The following is a 21,745-nucleotide window of genomic DNA, read 5'->3' as shown; positions in this document are numbered from 1 at the left end:
TATTTCTACAGAAACACTAAAAAAGGTTATTAATAAATAAGACAGAACAAATTTTTCAACGAGAAAACAATAGGCTCACAGAGAATCGAATTTCTGTGACATTTCTTGTACTTGCTGGCTTTGGGAATTTTAAACTACTGTCATTTTATAAATGAATTTTATCCTGATTTAAACTTTATCGAATTCAAATTAATATTACATTTTTATCCGTGACTATATATATATACATAAAGAATGAGAGAAGGGTCCTCATTGAATATGACGAGATTAAGTGATGGCTAAGTAATTTCACTGACATTTTTACACAAATTTGGTTATTTTTATTATGACAAAGTTTTTGATGGTAAGGACAAAACATATCTTTCCATTTCGAAACATTAGTGAGGCAGGCTTTGGTTTTTACAGTTATTTTTTTTTATTAGTAATTGCGTGATATAAAGTAGAATAACGATGTCTTTACACTGCGTGGAATATCTTAACACATTCTGAAAGCTGGTAAAAATGTTTAAGATTACCAAATTATGAAAGTAACCATTTGAATTTTTTTTCCGTGTCTGCAATCAGATGATATTTATTTTACTGAAGATTTAAAATAGTGACTATACTGTGGATGAAAATACATAAAAACTGAGACACACGTGTACAATTCTAAAACCTTTTGTTTTTACCCTTATTTCCAAAGCTCATATGTTATCATAATCAGTTTATAAAACAAATATACTATTATTTTATAATTATAGAATGTGGCTACAATAAATAACGATAAATTTATTAAATATTATCACTGAAATAATGAGCATATCCTAATACTGTTTACTACTAGTTTCACTTGAACAACCGACGAACGTACTACAGAAACAGTTAAGCCTCAGTCTTGTCAAGAATGTGTATTGCATGTAACATCATTCGGCAACAACTATACGTTTATTACAGGCAGTGCTATTATTTGTAATTCGAGTTAATTATATACAAAGACACGATATTTTATGTAGAGATTGTCACATCTTTGGTCTGTTTATTTAGAAAAGGGACCAACGTAAGCGCTACCTAAATATTTGACAGTGTAACTATTTTCGCTATGACTTGGTGCATGACTAAATTGCAAGTCTGTTGGCTTTCTATGAAGTTATCTTCTCCTATACATAACAGTAATTTCATATTCTTTGGTGGCTTTTTACCGGTTTAGCCAATAAAGATTGTACAAAAGCGGAACAACTGAATGTAAACAATTATTTCATTACTAAAAATGAATCAGAGTCGTGTGTATGTGTAATATATATGTATATGTAAACTAGGAGCCAACAGAACATATTGTTTTACCGATTAACGTCGATTCAAATGAGTTACGAGAAATTTACGCTCAAAATAATAAACAATCTGAATCCGGTTCCAGAAATTCAACACTCGAATCTTTTAACACAAACATACTACAAGCGTAAAAAAAAAAAAACAGAAAGATAACCAAAACAAAGAATAGCTTACTTAATACTCCACTGTTTCACACAGAATACAAAACACTACAAATAGGACACATACAAGACTCAATAGAAAATATTTCTTTTTAACAGTGTGTGATTTCGAATCAAATAATACCGTGTTATCTTTTCTTACTGATAAACATTTTCGTCCTCTTCATAATCTTTTCATAGACGAGAATTCAAAATGTTATATCAATCAGTAATCTTCACTCACGGTCGTATCATTGACTAATCTATATAAATATAATAGTACTGTCTGTTATCTGTTGTATATCCACGTAACTACTTCGCAAGATGTGGATGCATCTTCACCAAAGTTGGTATGAAGGTTCATTGGGTCCATGGGGAGATGCATAAAAAATTTCAGTTTTGCATTTTGCGATTTCGGGTTTTTATGGGCGTTTTTTTACCACTACTTCGCCCACTGTTGATGAATCTTCACTAAATTTGGCATGAAGGTTTGGTGGGTCCATGCGGAGGTACATGCGCATTTGTAGCTTCACATTTTGTGTTTTGCAGTTTTAAGAGCGTTTTCCCGTTTTTATATTTACATACAAGGAAAGCAACTTTTCATGCCTTAAGATAACCTTTCATTAATCATGAATTTACATAACTTTCGTCCATAGAACAGGTACTCCAGCTAGTTGTTAATAATTTTCTGCTATTGAAATAAAAAGGTACAGGTTATTATATCATGGTTTCAGTATATTAGTTTAAGTTGTTAAAGTATTATTAAAACCTGTACACTTTATTCTTATACACACTCGGTCTTGTATATAATGTTTGTACTTCTAGGCTTCTCAGATATTTTTTTCACTTATACTTACCTACCTTTAACTCTTCTACCTACTTAAATAGCATAATAACAATACACCCAATGTTTACTTGTGTTACACAGTTAACTGTTTGATGGTTGGAATCCCTCATATATGAAATTAAGGCACAGAACAACTGAATATAATTACAAAGCAGTTTGTTCAAACTGTTGAGTCAAGAACAATAATATTCGAGGCACAAAATAAGAATGTAAAGTTCACTTTATAAAAGTGTCTGGCATCTGGTAAACTTAACAATTCTTTTATACTGCTTTGTTTTTCTCCTATTTATTTTTTTCAATCCTGGCTTCTTTTTGGAAGTGTTGATGTGCTAATACTACTGCATTTTATACGCGACTATGCTGTTATGTATATCGAAGTTTGGTAAAACTGGATGACTTGTAGCTCATATTTGAATGTTTCAATCATTATAATTAAACATACATATTTTGTTTGACATTGTTCTTAAATACAAAAAAAAGCCAGGTTATGTAGTCATAAAGTCAAATGGTTCATTGATTTAGGATAAACACTGGGTGCTCAACAAATTTTCGGTTGTAATTCTTATATTACGAATACAATGACACGATACGTAACAGTAAATATTTTAATTTAAATAAAATTGATAAAAATTACAGTTGACAAATTTAATCTAGTTCACATCATAACAATTGTTGTCCATGTAATTTGATAATATAAAAAGCGTTTCGACCACTACTATGTCTGTCGTATCCCATCCCGCCTGATGAGCCCTCCTGGTACTGGATATAGTAAATATAGTGTGGTGGACATACTCTTGTAAATTCTTCTTAATTTTCAATCATACAATCTCGGAAATATTGCTTTATAACCAACAATGTACATGGTTATTTCAACTGTAGTAAAAATATGTTTGTCAGTAATTAACAACACAGAAAAAAAAAGAAAGCAGGTTAATTGTGAGAATCGATAAATTATTTGAATTATTCATTATGCTCGTATGCAGAAGTACACGCCACGTGACTGCTGCAATTCTAATAAGATGATGATGATCATTATCATGACGACGAAACAATAACGCTCTATCTTGCTTGTACAAGGTTGTTGGTCGTTCCAAAGACGGGCGTTAACTATGTTTTTATTTTAGTTATTTTAAACCGGTATAATTTTATACAAATACATCAAAGCTACTTATTTTGCTGTTTAAACTGAGCCCTTTAAAGGAACAGGCTGTTTTAAAAACACACCGTGTCTCGTGCATGATGCCCATACTTGCAGGGTTCCCACATAATTTTCTATATTCGTTTCTTTGACTTACCTGGATTTTTCTGAACAACATTATCAAATTTATCCTAGTCAAAATTTGTAAGTTGCACTTTGTTGGATAGATGAAAATCTTTTTTTTTTTTTTCCCCCCTGCTACAGTGTCACCAGTTCCCGTTCAAAATTTCCAACTGTTACCGTAGCCAAAGTTGTACGTTGCAAAATATTTGGATTTCCAGGATTAACATATTTTTAAAATTGACCATTTCACTAGATGGAGAAAATTGTCTAATGTTTTCTTCTTTGGTGTGATTATCAAATATCTTACATTTTAAAATTATGTATTTCATTTCATATTTTATTCTATATTTCATGAACCGCAACAAGATAAATTTTATTCCCCTTTAATTTTCCTGACCAATAAATACCTCTTTCCCATTTTGCTCCTAAAGAAGATTTGTTTGTTTGAAGTTAAGCACAAAGCTTCACAATAGGCTATCTGTGCTCTGCCCACCAGGGGTATCGAAACTCGGTTTCTAGCGTTGTAAATCCCCAGACATTCCGCTGTGCCACTGGGGGGCGGGGGACTAAAAGAAGAAATGTCCACCTTCCGAAAGCGCTCGGGTTATAGGGTTTTAATCATTTGGTATCAAGACTTCTTGAACCTACGTGTATTTCTGACATCATCAATAAATACCTCATTATCCTTATTTTACCAGGTTTGTCGAAACTCTCCGTGTATTTATTTATCAAAACAGAAACACTTTAGGGCAGCAGCAGAAACTAAAGTAATATTTATAACCATTATTTCTTTTTTTTCCTGTTTCATTATTTTTAAGCTTTACCTTCGCGACACGACTAGATCGGTTAATTTGAATTTAAACAATTGATAATATATATTACGTATATAATCGTTCACAATTTCGATTTTGAATTGTTGTCAACCACTATAATTCCCCCTCAGGTAGATCTAAGCCAGGTTTGCGGATTTACAATGCTAACATCCTGGGTTCGACCCCCCCATTGTAGACAGAGTGCAAATAGTTCTGATCCAACTTTGAAATAAAAACAAAAACAACAATATTATGTGTGACGGCGTCCTCTATAGGTACAGCAAAAGAGGTGCTACTGTGATAGATAACAGAAAATAACCTCAAACGTGTTCAATTTCACAACTGTCATTCACCAGTATCCTTTTTTTTTTGTAGATTTCAAGGTGACCTTTACCATATTTGCAGAGAATATATATTGTTACGACAGCGGAAGTCACGTGATGCTGGTAACATGTAATGAGTATCTAGAAGGTTCCTGAAGGCTCGAGACGTCCCTCTATTTTGTATATATAAGACCGGCGAGAAGTGACGGCATAGGTAGATAATTGAATTGCAGACAGAGAGATACAGAGACAGATAATCGAGTCAAGCCGTAAGTAAAGTGCGTGAATCGTTGTGAATTCTAGCGTACGCTGAAGTTAAAAGTGACTGTGGAAATTAAGTGCATTGCAAAGTTGTATTGAGGAAGAATAACCTAGTTTTAGTTAAGAAAGGACCTGTGTCGCTAAAGTTTCATCCGAAAGAAACTATACGGGAAATTAACAAACGATCAGAGACGTAACAATATATATATATATACATCTTATACAAGTATTTTATCCCTTAATCAACATACAATGCAAGTTTTCGGTATCCCTGAGTGGCTTTTATATATACTGCATATTCTGTTGACAGATTGATTTTCTTTTTTTCATCGAACATACAACAGTCCTAAACCTAGCAATAAATGTCAGAAGTACAAAAAGTATTGCTTTTAAGGCTTCGGTATAGTCGACGACCAATTCATTTTCCTAAATATTTGTTAAACAAGGCAAGTAATTCATGGAAACACAAGAATAAAACAATATTTCACAGATCTCCATTTTAGTTCGAACTACGCTTTTCCAAATTTTAATAATATTTTAGTTGATATGTAATTTCGTACATCGTACTTACAATCAAGATCTAAGGTGTCGGTGATAAACAGTTTCTTAAGCTTAATGTTCAAATAAAAGTAGGTTATTCACTAAAATTCACATTCTTCGTTAAACAGAAAAGACTTAAGTTATCACGAAGGTTCCTTTGCGTAATTCTATTACGTGTTTAACGTAATGTACAAGTTAATGATATTTTCTTAAATTCATTTTTAACAAATAACTGTGAAGTCCTTGAGGCACGCAGCCCTCGATTACTTTACATAAAGTTTTTACTTCAATTAACATTAGTGCAACACTGAAAATGACGTCATAGAGTATAGCCGTAGTTTTGAGAATACGTCTTCTCAGTGATATCTGTGACGGAAAGAAACCATGCAGCTGCACGAGATTTTTTGCACACCCGTGAAATTGTATTACAAATATATGTTTTTCTACACGCTCATGTTCGCTTTATCTTTTTTATTTCCGTACGGTTCAACGGTTGTCTCCGCTGAGAGACATGCTGTTTTTATATTGTTTCTTTTCTCCCAAACACTTTTCAATCGATCGCCATTCCGTCATTTCTCGAAGGATTGACTTGAAACTTGATAGGGTTATACGTTGGTCTAATACGCCCAGATTCCTTTTTCCTTTTTTTTTTATTTAGGTCTTTTTAAGGATTTTATGGGGTCAAATGTCAAACAACTCCAAAATGAATATTTTGGGCTCCTGTACGGCCATATTTACAATAATCAAAATAAAAATTGGCACTATTATATAATTTCATGCGCCCAACATATTAAAATACACAAAAGTTGGCCTTCCCCCCATTCTGAGTCTTTTTTTGGGGTTCAGAGTTCACAAAAAAGCATAATTTGGGGACTTTTGGTCAATTACTCAGCCGTATTTTGACCAATTTACATGGAATTTCGTACAAAGATACTTTTCTATAGGTCCAACACATTGACAAACAAAAACTTAAACTTCCACATTTTTAGTAATTATAAAGGTGGGGAGGGGGGGGGGGAAGAGATGGTACAAAAGAGCATAACTTTAGGTTTTTTGACAATTTCTACGCCGTATTTCGGCCAATTTACATGGGATTTGGTATAAAGATACTTTTTTGCAAGTCCCAAACAGTTATAGATAATTTTGGGATTTTTGTCTTTTGCTCAATTTTTCAACCAGGAAAGCACAATTTGGTGTTTTCGTGAACTATTTATGTGTATTTTAACCAACTTATAAGGGATTAGGTACAAAGATACCTTCTTGCAAGTCCCAAGCAGTGTTATAGACAGTTTTTCGAATTTCTGGTGTCAAAATTTGCCATGTTGAGATTTCGTGACGGACACATGTTTCATTAGCCCGCAAATGTTGGCCTCTTTAATTGTTTTTTTTTTTTTGACACATAGAATGTTGTACGAAGAAATAATAAAAAAACATTTCTTCTAAAGTTACAGATAACAGAAAAAGTTCTATCAAATGTATTTTGCAATCAAGCATAACATATCATCTACTAAACAAAAGCCGACAGGCCTTTTATTATTATACAAACATTTATACCTAAAAATGTTGCATTATTGAGCCACAACAATACTTTTTTTTATGGGGGAGGGTATCAGCAGATGACATGCCCCAATGTTGACTGACAAACACCTTAATCAAATGGCAAGCATGTTTGGTGTGACTGGGATTCCAACCCGTGACCCTCAGATTGCGAGTCGAGCGCCCTTACCACCTGGCCATGCAGGGCCCACAACAATACTTTTATAAAGAAGCTTTTTATATCACGGTGTGGCTTTTTTTTTAACCAGTACTAATCTGGCAGGGTAATCACATGATCCAAAGAGGGCGGGATGTCCTGACTGTATTTTGACATAAAGATAACATTGATTGAAAGTAATATGGATGGTGCCCTTTCAATGAAATGACCCACCATTATTTTCTATCTATAAAAAGAAAAAGACATGCAAGAAAAATCACTGGAAATAAAGTTCTAGAATTCAACTAATTAAATATATACATTGTGTTCTAATGGTCGGCTACGAAGCATTGATAACTACAGAATTTGTCGTACAGTAAATTATAAAACTGAAAACGAAGCAATAATTTACCGGAAATATCACCTCAGTCCTTCGCCTTAAAGTATCACAACAACATACGAACGAAAATGACGTTAAGTACGCGTTGCGAGTTTAAATTTTACTGTAATTTAAACCCCTTTTATATCACTGTTCTTGGCTAATTTTAAAATAAAACAAGGATTAGAAATCTGTTGAAACTATGAAACTAGACACAGACTGTATATGTATTGCATAAAGCAGTTATTGTTTGTTGTACTTTTTAAAGTCACGTGCGTTCCATACATTCCGTTCCTCTTTTCGAGGGGGGGGGGATTAAGGGAGGAAATAGCAGCCTTTTAACGGGCATTGTCCGAGCGACGGGTGTGAAAAAACAGGTTACCGTGAAACCTGTTTGACTAACTTCGAGTGTTACGGCTAACTTCAGTCCCATGGAATAATACTGAATATAAGCCACTGTATAAAAAAAAGTTTCAGTTTGAATAGAAATTCCACAAGATAACCCTAATCGTACCGCGTACCTTTTTAAAACACTAAAAAATGTCCCAAACAATTTTGATACATATACATTATTAGTTTTACACAAGCTATTACTTGTTCTACCGTATACACAGTATTTCTCATTGTGTTTGTAAATTTTTCCTATTACGGTGCTGAAGTAAAACGCTGGTTTGCATTACAATCTAGATATCTTTCATCCAATAGGAGTAGTCACATATACATTAAAACATAATAATGCAACAGATATAGCTGTATAAATTAAATAAAATTGCAATTTATTACTCAAATCTTGTAGCTTTTTAGTAATGATTTCTGAAAATAAAATCCTTTTGTTCTAAGTAAACTAACTAGCAAAGATCATTTCAATCAAATTTCATTGTAATAATTTTACTCACAAAACTCTGTTATGAATAAAAAATATATCTTTTCATTATTGCTTTTCGATTATTTTAACCACAGTCTACAAATCCTATCATGTTTACCGATACATAATAAACTATGGTTTTCTGTTTCTTTTGACATTAAAGAAAATACATGCTAATACATTAAAAGCAAGTTTACTATATTCCTCTACTTTTGCAATGGTCAACAAATCTTAATACTTGTATGTCAATCAGGAACATACCATAGAAGATATGCCTGTTAGCATAGGAAAAGGGGGCACAAATATGATACTAGAACTTTGAAAGCAGATGTAAATGTCAAGTTGGTTAACTGGTTGAGTAAACAAATAGCAGGTTGAATAAGAGTAAGTTAAAAGGCTAGATGGAAATCTGAAAGATAGTAGACTACATTAATATACAATAATAATAGGGACTGTATAGACTGGTGGCAAGATGGAGAAACTACACATAGTGTAGGTGCTGGATTAGTTTATGTATTGACTAAAGAGGTTGGATAGCTTTATATAAGAATAAATGAGTGGATGAGTTATTTAAATTGAGTTTGTGAATGAAATGTACAATTAGATGCAATACAAGGGAAATGGCCAGGTAATCTGATAAGTGGCTATACTATTTCATATATTAATTTGGGCTATGGAACATTTACAAGTATAATGGATGAATTAATAGTGGATGTTTAAATTTTCTTTATATATTATACAGTTGGCAAGATAAATGGATTATTAGTTAAACTGGCTTGCAAGTTAATTGGGATTTTTGAATGAATGGTTTGTCACAGGGCAGAGAGAGATGAATGATTAGCTTGTTAAATTTGTTTCTAAATAAAGAAAAGCAGATAAGTTGTACAATGAACTTGTTTTCAACAGAGCAGTATCCTTTTTTTAAAGCTTCAATAAGCTTATCAATGTATAACTGTGAAATATCCCCACAATTCAGCCAAGTTGTTCCATTGCCATTTGAACTTCTCAGTTTCCATATAAACTCTTAATAATACTTGTATCAGAACTTTGTGAAGGCTAAGTTATGTTTGTGAGTGTTCTATTACCCCCTTTTTCCACCAGATACCATTTTGTATTTTCTGCATGCTTGAAGTCACTGTATTGCTTGGAAATGAATTCCTGTCCATCAGGTATTGTTCCTGAGGGAATGACATGATGGATAAGAATCTGACTGTAACTAGTAATTGTGGATGTACAACACCCACCTCATGATCCCCACACTGTCAATTTTACACCTCTGGAAGTTTGCATGATGGTCTGGCTGGATGATGAAATCCTTCCCATAGAGGTAGTTCTGGAATTTCCAGATGGATAATATGATGGTTAGATACCCTCTTTCAATCATAGAGTAATTCTTTTCACTCTTCAACAGCTTTTTCTGCTGATGTATATTAGGGAAACAGTCCATCTTCATGCTCTTGCAGAAGTACTGCTCCAATTCCAACATCTGATGTATCGGCCTGAACAATAAATGGTTTGTTGATGTCTAGTATTCAAAGGATTGGTGAACTTTCTAACATGTTCTTCAACTTCAGTTGTCCTTGTCAGATACAAGTGCTAGTGATCTGATCAATCCCACAGCTACTTTGCTGAATGGCTCATTTATGAGAGGCATCTCACCCAGTAGCACCTTGGCTACCTTCCCTCTAGGTATTGTCATTTGGCAAATGTCACATGACCTGCAGAATCTGGTCACATCTCCAATGACCCCTGAACAATGGAAGTTGCTGGTGATTCTGTCTGCTATCTAGATTCTCCTAGGCGTTCTACCAAAATTGAATCATGAGCCAACTCATTATTCTTTGTTGCTATGAACTTTTTAACTTCCCCAGTAGAACTGCCTTGATGGACCCGGATTCATCACTCCATTCTGATGCTCTATTCTGTAAGACCTTTTCCCCTTTGTCTTGTGCTCTACTTTCTCCAAGGCACTGTCCTAAAGTTTTTGCAGTGAAGGGTCTTTCTTCTGTGCTTCATTCAGTTCTCACAGATCTACATTTGGAATGTCACCTTTTCAAACTTGTAGGGGCTTGATATTTTGTGGTGACTGCAGATACATCATCATTCTTCTTTCTGTCTGGTTCCTCCATGCTTATACTGCCTAGTATATTGCTAATCAGCAAGTCGTAGATGGGTGCCTTCATAAACATGGTCTCAAGATATCTCATGTAGTATGGAGTGTCCACCTTTATTCTTGCTGTGGGAAACTTTCTCACTGTTCCATCAATCAGCACACACAGATGTACCTTGTCTGTCATCTGGTCATCCAATACTAGACTGGTTCTCATTACCACATCCAGTGTCTCATAAGATTTTCACTTTCTTTTCACCAAGATAGCATTCACTTACTGTTTTGCTGTGATTGGTTGGCACATCTCAATGTTTGTCACATGCTCTAATCACCACTGGCACTGTTGACCCGTTTGCTACCTTTAGCTGACCATCAATAATGCACTGTTTAATCATGGTAATAGCACTTTCTTCTTGTGGTGACTCTATCGAATTGTCTTCATTCTGTTTCTTCTGGTAGCAGTTGCCTGCACCATCTTTGTAGGTAGCTCTAGATGCTTTATGTTGATATTTCTGCTGTTGCTTTTGGTGACAGACTTGCACTCACTTGCAATGTGCCTCATTTTATAATAAGCACAGCATTTCTTCTCCCTTTGTCTGTTGACTTCTTGTTACCTTTGGTGGCATCCAGCTTCTGGTCAGCCACCCCTGGTTTCGACTGTGACCGGGTATTCTTGGACTTGCCAGTTATACTCCCTCTATATACTGTTCTGCCAGCTTGATTATCTCATCTATGTAATTCAGTGTTCTCTCCTTTAGGAAAAGTGACATGTCATTGGAGCATGTGATCATGAAGTAAACACATATTAGTCGATCTGCCAGTCCTTCAAAACTATCTTCAGAATTAGCCATGTCAGACCACCTTGTGAAGTATCACCATAGTTGTGCCACAAACTGAAATGCAGTTTCTCCAGTGACAGGTTTGACTTCTCTGACCTTCCGGGGAAAATCTTCCTTGATATGTTCATAACATTTTAGCATGGCCGCTTTAAACTTGTCATTCTATGGCATCTTTTGGTGTCATGTGCACATACACTTGTAAGCCTTTTCCCATGAGAAGGGAGCTGAGGCAGGCTGCCCAGTTCTGACTTTGGTCAAATCTTTCATTCCTCTTCAGGAAAGTATCCCTGTAGTCTTTCTGTTAATCAAATTTGGGCAGCTTGGGTAGGCTGGCCCTGACCCCATAGTCATTCTTGGGTCCTCTGTCTTTCTGTTGGGTGAGCTTGGCAATCTCAATTTGTGCTGTTATTCTCTCTGTTTCCAGTCTCTCCTCTCTCTCCTTTTCATCTTTCAGTCTTTCTTCCTCTCTTCACTGCCTATGCTCTTCTCTCTAGATCTTGTTGTTGTTGTTTAACAAACTCTCATAGAGCTCCATCTTTAAGCCCAATACACTCACCTCTTTCTAGTCACTTATCAAAGTGTGATTGTGACCTATACAATATTTTTGCCACCACTACAGCTTTTTATATATAAACCTATTTGCCAGTTACTTACAACTCTTCTCCCACTATTTGTCCCTGCAGATGCTGGCTGGCTCACCAATGTGAGGTTTCTATGTTTGTGTGGGCCAGATTCTTTACAGTGGGTGTCTGTGACTTGTTGATGATAAATCTCAACAACAAACAAACATCACATAGTCCACTAGTTTTAAACTAATATATTAAAACAAGTCAAACTTATATACAAATGTTCATTACACTGTTAATTACCACAGTTGTATCCAGAGCTTTAAATAATTGTCTCTTTTTATCAAAAGTCCACACAGGTTTGTTCAATAACTTTAGAACACAACTAACAAGAGAACTTATTCTTCTCTACTTTGTTGTTACAATACAATCTGTGATAATTTCACTTTAAAAATAGGTACCACTATAAGATCTTTATGGCTAAACTTACAAACACACAGTCTATATCTATTTGACTTGATCTCTCACTAACTTTGTCTCTTTGTCTTGAACTACATTTTGGATACATATTTATAAATAGACCATCTGAGGCCAAGAACATTCCACATACTTTGAGATATTATGATGTAATAATACCTTAGAAAAACTTAGAAGGTTACAGTAACATGACAATAATACAAGTGCCAATTCACAACAATTGAACTACATAACATGTTTCGTACACAGTTATGTAAACACACCTGCGATAAACTATCACTTCAAAAAATAACTAAATTTAATACTTGTGCTATACTTAAATTAAAACCTCGTGTATACCTTACATTGAATTTAGTGCTTGTAGTTCAGTTCTGTATGTGTATGTAATATACAATGTACACAGTTCATGCTTTACATACAGAATACAGGTATCTATTTGAAAAATAATGTCATTACTCGTTACATTTTTAAAGAAGTAAAGTTCTGAGTAATGACACTACTATTTTTAGCACGTAACAGCCAAAGTAATATCATTATTACTTTTTTCTAGTACCATGTCCGACACTGTACGTGTCCCAGGCAACAGTATGAAGCATAATAGAGGATCCCCACCTGGAAACGAGGAAACAGGGGATGGGTTCACCAAGATAAGGCTTCTAGTCATATCTCCTATTTAACTGTCACATACCTAAAAAAGCTACAGAATAAAACAGGTATTTGTGCTATTCCATAGGATGATATACTGTTCAAGTTGCCAAAGCAGCACTTATGAATTTCTGTGCGACCAGGTTTTTGAAATAGGTATTATGAAGTAATTCTAGTTGTATACTAGATGTATTACAAAAAGTATGCAGGACAGAGTGGTACGCTTTGGACATGAAAACTTTATGTCAAAGCCTCTTATAATGGAATCTTTGGTGCAAGATTATTTTCAAGATGCATGGTCATCTGATAGAGCATGACTGTACATGGCAACATGAACTGTAAGGATGTGTGGAAAATCATTTTAATATAACTTCTTATTAAACATCTGTAATTACTGAAGTATCTGTCTGCTGTGTTAGTTTCTTCAAAGATTTAGGATATATTCCATCAGAAACAAGAGCTTTAACCTCTCATATTTTTCTAAATTTATTAAAAACAGTAATCTCCTCTGTTTGAATAATGGTAAGAGTTTGTTCTTCTTCAAAATCAATTCCAAAAATTTTTAGTGTTTATTTTATTTTACAGAAATAAAAAAATCTCAAAATTGCAAGAAAAAAACAGCGCTGTAGGTAAGTCTCAAACTGGTCATGTTAAAAATGAATGTTTTATCAAAAAATGTTAGGAATGGAACTAGTTTGATCATATGTGTAGGCTAACTGTGTGAATAAAGGCATATGCATGTAAAAACTTTACCATTCACCGAACAGCTAAATTCTTAATTAGATTGTAATCCAAAACAACTTACCATTCTTGCTAACATCCAATTCTACCAAGTTGACCAAATTAGCAATGTCTGGAGGAAAACGACAAATTTCATTGTCACTTAAAGACAGTTTTCTTAATCGTACTAGTCTAAAGAGACCCTAGAAAGCAACAAATAAAAGCTGTTAAATATTTATGCAAATAATGAGAAGTGTCTGTATAAGAAAAAAAACTATATTGACTGCTTGGAACAGATGATTTTCAGGCTAACATAACCAACATTATCACATACCTATTAAATATCATATAGTAAAATTTACACACTGATTTCATTAAAGCACATATAAAATGTCTTGATAAACGACTGAAATTAATGTACCTATAAAAAGTTGTGTACCCACTACCTAACAATATTTTGTGCAAACAAAGTTCATAAAGAACAAACCTATCAAACAGATTAGAAAGTTGTGACACATTATATGTACACGTACACATCTTCCATATATATATATATAAAATTAATGTAGTTGCAAATTCTTACATGGCATAATTTGTTTGAAAAAATATTTTGCTAATCAAATCTTTTGTACATAATGAGTATGAACAACATTCTTTGCAATGTAAAAAGTACTCACAGATGTTTTATTAAACAATACAATTTCCAGCATATGTTATAAACTTACTGGCTTACAAATACTTTTTTTTTTACAATACATTTGTATATTATACTTTACCTGTTGACCAGTGTCCTCTACAATCTGGAGATGATTGTTGATACATTATTTACAAAAGATTCAAATATAAAACAGTAACTACATGTACTGTAATCAACTTTGTTGTGTATGTTCAAACATATATACATATACTGTATAAATTTAACAAAGAATAATTACTCCACTGCAAGGATAGCAGCACTAGTTAAATATATATACATGTATATACAAATACTCTAAATGTACATTTACTAAAAGGTGTGAATTTCAACGAATCTGTTGAGATTATGTTGGTAGTAAAACTATAACTTTTTTTAATTATTGCAATTTCATAAAAATTGTTAGATGCTTGTATTTTTATGAAAACTAACACAAATGCAGTTATTAGTTACTTTATGAAATAAAACATGGAAAGTTTTATTCAGTGTTATGATAATGTCTACAAAACTATCAATAGAATATTGATTGTTGAATTCATATTATTTAACCTTATATGAATTTAGTACTTAAATAAATTACATGTATGGAATGACCCACATACACCCACACCTAACCTGATACCATCTATTGCCCCTGAAAAGCTTATAGAAAATACAAAGCCTTGTGTCAAAAAATTATTATAACACCTCAATTGTACTTGTGCTTCTTAAAAAGAACAACTATCTCCAAAGTAAGTTTTATGAATATTTATAACTTTCTGAAATTTGTAAAATATGTGCTCAAACTTCAACAGTCATATTTTGTTTTTAGCTGTAGTACCTGTCACCTGGACGGAAGTTATGTAAATTCACGATTAATGAAAAGTTATCTTGGGACATGACAAGTTGCTTCCCTTATAGTACATAATTGTAAAAAATGCAAAAACTCCCATACAAACTGCAAAACACAAAATGTGAAACAAACCTTTCTGCCAAATTTGGTGAAGATCCATTAACAGGGGGAAAAGTAGTGGTAAAAAATGCAAAAACACCCATAAAAATTGCAAAACCCAAAATTGAAAATTTGTGTGTATCTCCCCACGGAGCCAATGAACCTTCATACCAAATTTGGTGAAGATCCATCTACAGGAAACAAAGTAGTGGTAAAAAAATGCCCAATGCAAAACACAAAACTGAAAATTTGTATGTACCCAGCATGGACCTAACGAATCTCCATATCAATTTTGGTGAAGATCCATCAACACCCTGTGAAGTAGTTACATGGACAGACAACAGACAGTACTATAATACTTATAAATATTTGTCATAATATATATTTATGGAAACTACATACATGTTAGAAAGTTATACAAGGATTTTACACACTTACACTACTCTGCAAATGCAGATTTGTGTTAAATGTATGTATCATAGTCTAAACTATTTCTTAGCCAATAGAATTATTTTTACAAATGAGGTTTTCTTTTCTAAATTCTATTAAATCATAAATTTTTCATGTAGGTACTTGTATGTAACCATATTCATTAATTTTAAATTTCTCTATTATCACTTGTTTGGTATCCATAACAACCTAGGTTCTATCTAAAATGTAACCTGGATTAGACTATAGTGTTTTTATAGGCATAAATAAACTTATACACTTTATAGCATCCTTTTCACTTAAGCTTATGTTTCACTATACAAGTACATCATGTTTGATAATACTGTATTTTAAGAGTAAGTAAAATAAGTTGAACTCCAGAGAGGAGAGACCCAAGCACTGATTTTGTTATCAAAATATTTTGTACTCAGATATATTACTGATAAGGATTTGTTGTTTATATCAATATTAGGTTATCATAAAGTATGTGTAGAAAATAACTTTCCTACAGACCAGCTGTACATACCTTGAACTGGTTTGTGACCATACACATGTATAAAGTACTAATATACATGTCGGTTATAATTTCAAATAACTATTCTTAATGTTTCTGAGAACTTCTGTGTATTTTTTTTACCAGTACTTTTGTTGAAAAAGATACACATATCGATTCTATAAACGATTAAAAACCATGTAAATTGACAGCACAGATTTCATGAGAAGTGTAAATTTCAATATAATACTTCATGTAAGATTACAATCTATTAAACACTTCCATACTGTCTACAAATAGTTAGTTAGCAGCTGGAAATATTCTTAAACAAATCTTTTCATGTCTTTCTACAAATGTTAAAATTCTAACACATACTGAATTAATTTTAATTTTGTGAAGATACCCCAAAACAAAATTTATGGCCTATAACATACTTTGAAATGCATATTCAAAAATATTTACATATTATCTAAATACACATGTAATTGGCTTCTGATTCAAAGCTTTACAAATATAATTGTGCATTATCAGTCTTGTTAATCTGTGTTAAAGTGCCTGTCATATGATCTTTTTTTATTTTTTAATCCTATTTTTAACTATTCTTATGTACTGGAATGCTCCTGTTAATTGTTCAATATTTTTTGACACCAATATAACTAAACTATACATAAAGCAGCAAAATCACCTTAACACATAAATTCAAAAATCACTGAACAGATATTTCTCTACATTGTTTGTATTGGAACTTATAATATAGTTTAAATTGGTGATCACAAAAGTTTTGAGCTAAATTTCCAAACTTCTCCAAAAATGGAAAACAAAAAATAAAGATAATAATTAATCTTACTTTACTATGTACTTACTTTTACACTATAGATAAATACATGTTGCAGTTTTTTAATTTTGTGCAATTATAAATATTTTGCTCAAATATTTTTCTACAAATTCATGAAATTTTTAAAAAGATATAAAGATAGTGTTTAAATATTGATCACTAGTATAAAGTAGCTAGACAGTTAACAGTGAATGAGTGATATCCCCTGACTGCCAGTGAGTATTGGATAGTTAATAATATCCTTTAGTCATCACTACAAAGCCAATTCAGACACACTGTTATTTATACATATGGATAGCTCATACACAATCCTTAAGCTGCCAGAAAACCAAAATAGAAAGCTGGCAAGTGTCTTCTAGCTGTCAGAAGGTTAAGATAGAATAACAGAGTTTCATAAACTTGAACAACAAACAGTGGAATCCTCCAGCTATCAGAAAGCCAAGATAACAAGAAGATAAATACATCTGGATAACTAATACATGCATCTTCTAGCTACATAAAAATTAAGATAATAACAGTGGGTTTAATACATCTGTACAGCTAACACTAACATCCTCTAGCTGCCAGAGAGACTTAGTAGAAACTCTATTTCATACATGTGCATCCAAAGTTATCAATCTCCCAGAACAAAACCAAGTAATTTCCAGGAAGGTTAACCAATATAGCTGAAGAAAAATAACACACACATACTTAGTAATATTTCTGAGTTGTTATTGGTTAAATATTAATATAAATAGCAATGAAAAGCCAACATTCTGATGGGTTTAGTTCTAAATATAGCAAGGGTATATTTTTAAATACATGTTTTTATTCTTCTTCTTTTTCATTCCATTGTATATTTTCTTGTGTTCTACATATTGGTACTGTGTTGATATGCTCTTCTATTTAGATCTACTAACTGAGCACACCTGCTAAAAAAGCAAAAATTGTATAAATGACAATTTTAAATAATATTCCCCTTCCTTCTCTCTCTTGTTATTAAATCCCTAATGATCTCATTAGAAGCTAATTGCATATGCTACTTTGTGGAAGGTAGTAAGTGACTAATTTAACTGATTAAGTACTTGTATCTTTAAATTCAAAACCAAAAGTTTATACAAAAATGGAATTGTGGCCTATTTCTGAGTGTTATTTATCCCTTCTCAGACAAAAATCCTAAAAGAAAATAGCCCATGTACACCATCAGACAGTTTCTGGTTACTATACAAAAAATAATGATAATCAATCCAGCCAAGTTTAGGTGATGAAAGCCAAAAGTGTATAAAAATGGAAGTGTTCCCTATTCCAGGGTCATTTTTATTCCTCCTTCTGCAGCAAAAATGCTAAAACAAAATAGCCCATATACATTTCGGACAGTTTCCAGTTACTGGACCAAAAATTACAGTAATAAAGCACACTAACTCTGGGTAATGGTTGTTAACACACAAAAATAAATAATGGAACATCTTTAGAGTAAGATTTATTATAAAAAGCTATTCTGAGTTGTAAAGCCTGTGTTTTCCTTACTCTTGTAATTATAATATCCAATATCAAAATATACATATGCATTTAGCACTTTAGGTGAAAAAAGAAACAGGTATTTATGCATATCCTATCAAGCACTTTTACACTGTATATGAGTAGGGCTGATGAGAATGGGGAGGGAGCAGCTGCCCCTGGGCCTGTTGAGGGGCCTGGCAGTGGGATATTTCAAAGCTCACTAGAAGTGCGCACTACTTAATGAGCTAAAATGGCTACTACTTTTCATGGATTCATGAATAAATTTGTCACCTAAAGTTCTTTTGTGAAAAAATCAGCAAAAGTTAATAAATAGAATGATAGGAGGGTTCCAATGATATTACTGACCCCAGGGTCTGGGCTGGCTCTCAATGCCCCTGTGTATGAGCAAATATACATGTCATAGGTATTAATTTTTTATATGAAGGTTAAGTTAATAAAATATAAATATTGAACTACATACACAAAGATATGTCCCTACTACTGTATCTCTAATAGGGTTTCATAAAAAATATATCATGTATAAAACATTACAGCAACAATTCATTTGGTTTATTGTATATATGTAATTCAAAAATAATGAATTTTTTCTTATCTTTATTCCTCAATAATTAGCGAACTTATGGACACAACTACAGTTTAGAAGTTAAGAGAAATATCCAGCTTAAATTAATTATGTTACAAGATATCAATACATTTTTAAAGTTCAATACCATTTATCAATAGATTGCAATATATTATTTATGGTGTTGAACTTGAAGGTATATATATATATATATATATATATAATAATAAAAGAAACTTACTAATACTATATATGCATGTTCAATTTATTTATTACTGAACATTGAATTTATTATACATAAATGCATATTTTAATAAATACAAATATACTAAAAATCTAAAAGCCTACTAAGAAATATTCTATATTTGTGCGGTCACAATTATATACATATATTATACAACACTCTTGCAGTTGCAACAGTCGTATATTTGTGCGTTAAGTAAAAACTTAAAAAAAACACTACAATTGCAATTCATATTTTCTTACACCTCAATAACTTTAAAGTGTAAGAATTGAACACTGTATTGTTTTGCATTTAAATTCAATCGAACATAACTCTTATCTTAACTAAGTTGCACGCTTAAGGTTTATTCACAACTTTTATTTTTACTTGTTAGACAAGTTTTAGAAAGAAAAGAAAAAAGCCTAATTTTGCAATTAAATTCCATCGCACATAACTTATATCTTAACTAAGTTACACACTTACATTTTAGTGTATGGGGTTTTATTTCTACTTGTTAGACAAGTTTTATAAAAAGAAAAAGAAGCCCAACTTGTCATGGCTATGATTATGAATATGAACAACTCAACTAGAAACACCTTTACAAATTACAGTCTTACGACTTCGTAGGTTACGTACCCTGGGCAAATCTTTTAAATGATTGGCATCCAACTCTAGTTCCTCTAACGTCCGAGCATAACGTAAAACATCGTCGGGAACACTTATTAAATTGCAATGCCTTTTGTCTATAAATTCGACTTGTCGGTTACAACCACCAAATATCGGAATGCACCGAAACATGATTCTTACTCTAATTTCTAAAGTTATCGTAAATTTCTAAACTATCACAGACTTAATTTCCAATGCACAAGATGAACAAATAATGTGCACAGCTGTCAACATTCTCAATTAATTTAACTCTCTTTAAATGTTGCTTTCTGTGAGGATGCCGGTATATAATATTTACACCAAGCTTATTACACCACAAGTAACATCGAACTGCCTCTTAAAGAATTCGCACCATCTCTTTTAAACTTCAAGTTTGACATTACAAAGCTGGTTGTTTAAAGTCTGATAACGCCACTATACTGACAGTACATTTGTACGTTGGTGCCATCTTTTGAGAAACCTGTGTACTGTAGTCTGTGTTCTGAATTTCGTGCAAAACATTCAAAATACGATAAAAGATTGAAGAAATAATAAAAAAAATTATGATTTCTATTATGTATTAGATTACTTTTAATTTTGTTATTCATTTAATTAGTGAATATATTTCCCCGAAATAGAAATTTTACGACAAAAATTTGTTCTAATTTTCTTAGTGGTAAATAAATGATGACATTTTCAGTATTTTTATTTTTGCACCAAAAGAAAACTAGAAAAAACAATAGCAACTGTAAAAATAAATCAAAAATCATATTTTCGAAAGAAAGCTTGTTTTTAGCACACTGACATATAGAAAATATAATTCATTTTCTTCCGAAATCGTTTGTGAAAACACATCGCAAAAGAATTGGTTATTAAAGTACGATTTTTGTAATCTGCGAGTATGATGTTGTGAATTTTATTGACAGCAAAACGTATTTTCTTTATTGGCAAAAATGTAATTACTATCGCACTATTTAGATGTATTGAAAAGAAATAAACAGAAGTCTTAAATAAATAATATATACTGAAATATGATTACATCATCTGTTCTTACAGGTATTGTTGAATAGGTCTTCTTTCGTTGGCGGATTCTTTTAAATTATCTGGTAAAAACAATTCGATATCTAGTCCAGACTACAACAAATTAGTTATTTCCTCCTTTAACGTTTCTATAAACTTGAATTATCGCAAATTGTTGTACGCCAACGTTGCAAATGACGTTCAAACCTCTCTAACAATCTGAGACTAATGTAAAATCAAACCAACTTAATGCTAGCAAGAAAATATATCAATGTTGATGTTGAAATATTTTGCAGGCAGTAAATTTTCATGGAAGTGAAAAAGTAACTTAAAGACTGGCGAAACATCTGAGAGAAAGAAAATACAGTGTTAGATGAGGTTTAATAGAACAATTTTATTCGATGTTTCTAATAGCACAGTTTTACCTGGTGTTTCTCATAAAGAGTAGTGCAAGACAATAGAGTAAATCTCCCTCATGACATGGATGCAGCCCCCCTCCCCACCGTTGCAGGCTGCCAAAAGTTTAACTACGTTTGTCTGCATTACCTTATAATAAAAGCTAGAGACCTGAGGGAAACCATCATAGCCCACCAATGTAATTGTAGGCCTGGGTTTTAAGAGATTCCC

At 32.6% G+C, this 21,745-nt stretch overlaps 1 protein-coding gene across 2 annotated transcripts in view; it reads right to left on the bottom strand.

Moving 5' to 3' along the window:
- Window positions 1-20,489, bottom strand: part of LOC106457969 (protein scribble homolog) — a 256,183-nt gene extending 235,694 nt beyond the window's left edge. For both annotated transcript variants that reach the window (XR_002610285.1, XM_022384070.1), the window contains exons 1-2: window positions 20,090-20,489; window positions 13,872-13,989 (exon numbers count right to left, since the gene is read on the bottom strand). Coding sequence is in view for 1 of the 2 variants with exons in the window: in XM_022384070.1 (XP_022239778.1) it covers window positions 13,872-13,989; window positions 20,090-20,251 (280 nt within the window). In the remaining variant the exon portion in view is untranslated. The remainder of the gene's footprint in view (window positions 1-13,871; window positions 13,990-20,089) is intronic.
- Between the last annotated feature and the right edge of the window lie 1,256 nt (window positions 20,490-21,745).

Source organism: Limulus polyphemus, unplaced genomic scaffold, assembly GCF_000517525.1.
Source record: "Limulus polyphemus unplaced genomic scaffold, Limulus_polyphemus-2.1.2 Scaffold399, whole genome shotgun sequence".
In the NCBI taxonomy this organism is placed as follows: domain Eukaryota; kingdom Metazoa; phylum Arthropoda; class Merostomata; order Xiphosura; family Limulidae; genus Limulus; species Limulus polyphemus.
This window is presented reverse-complemented; position numbering and strand designations above follow the sequence as displayed.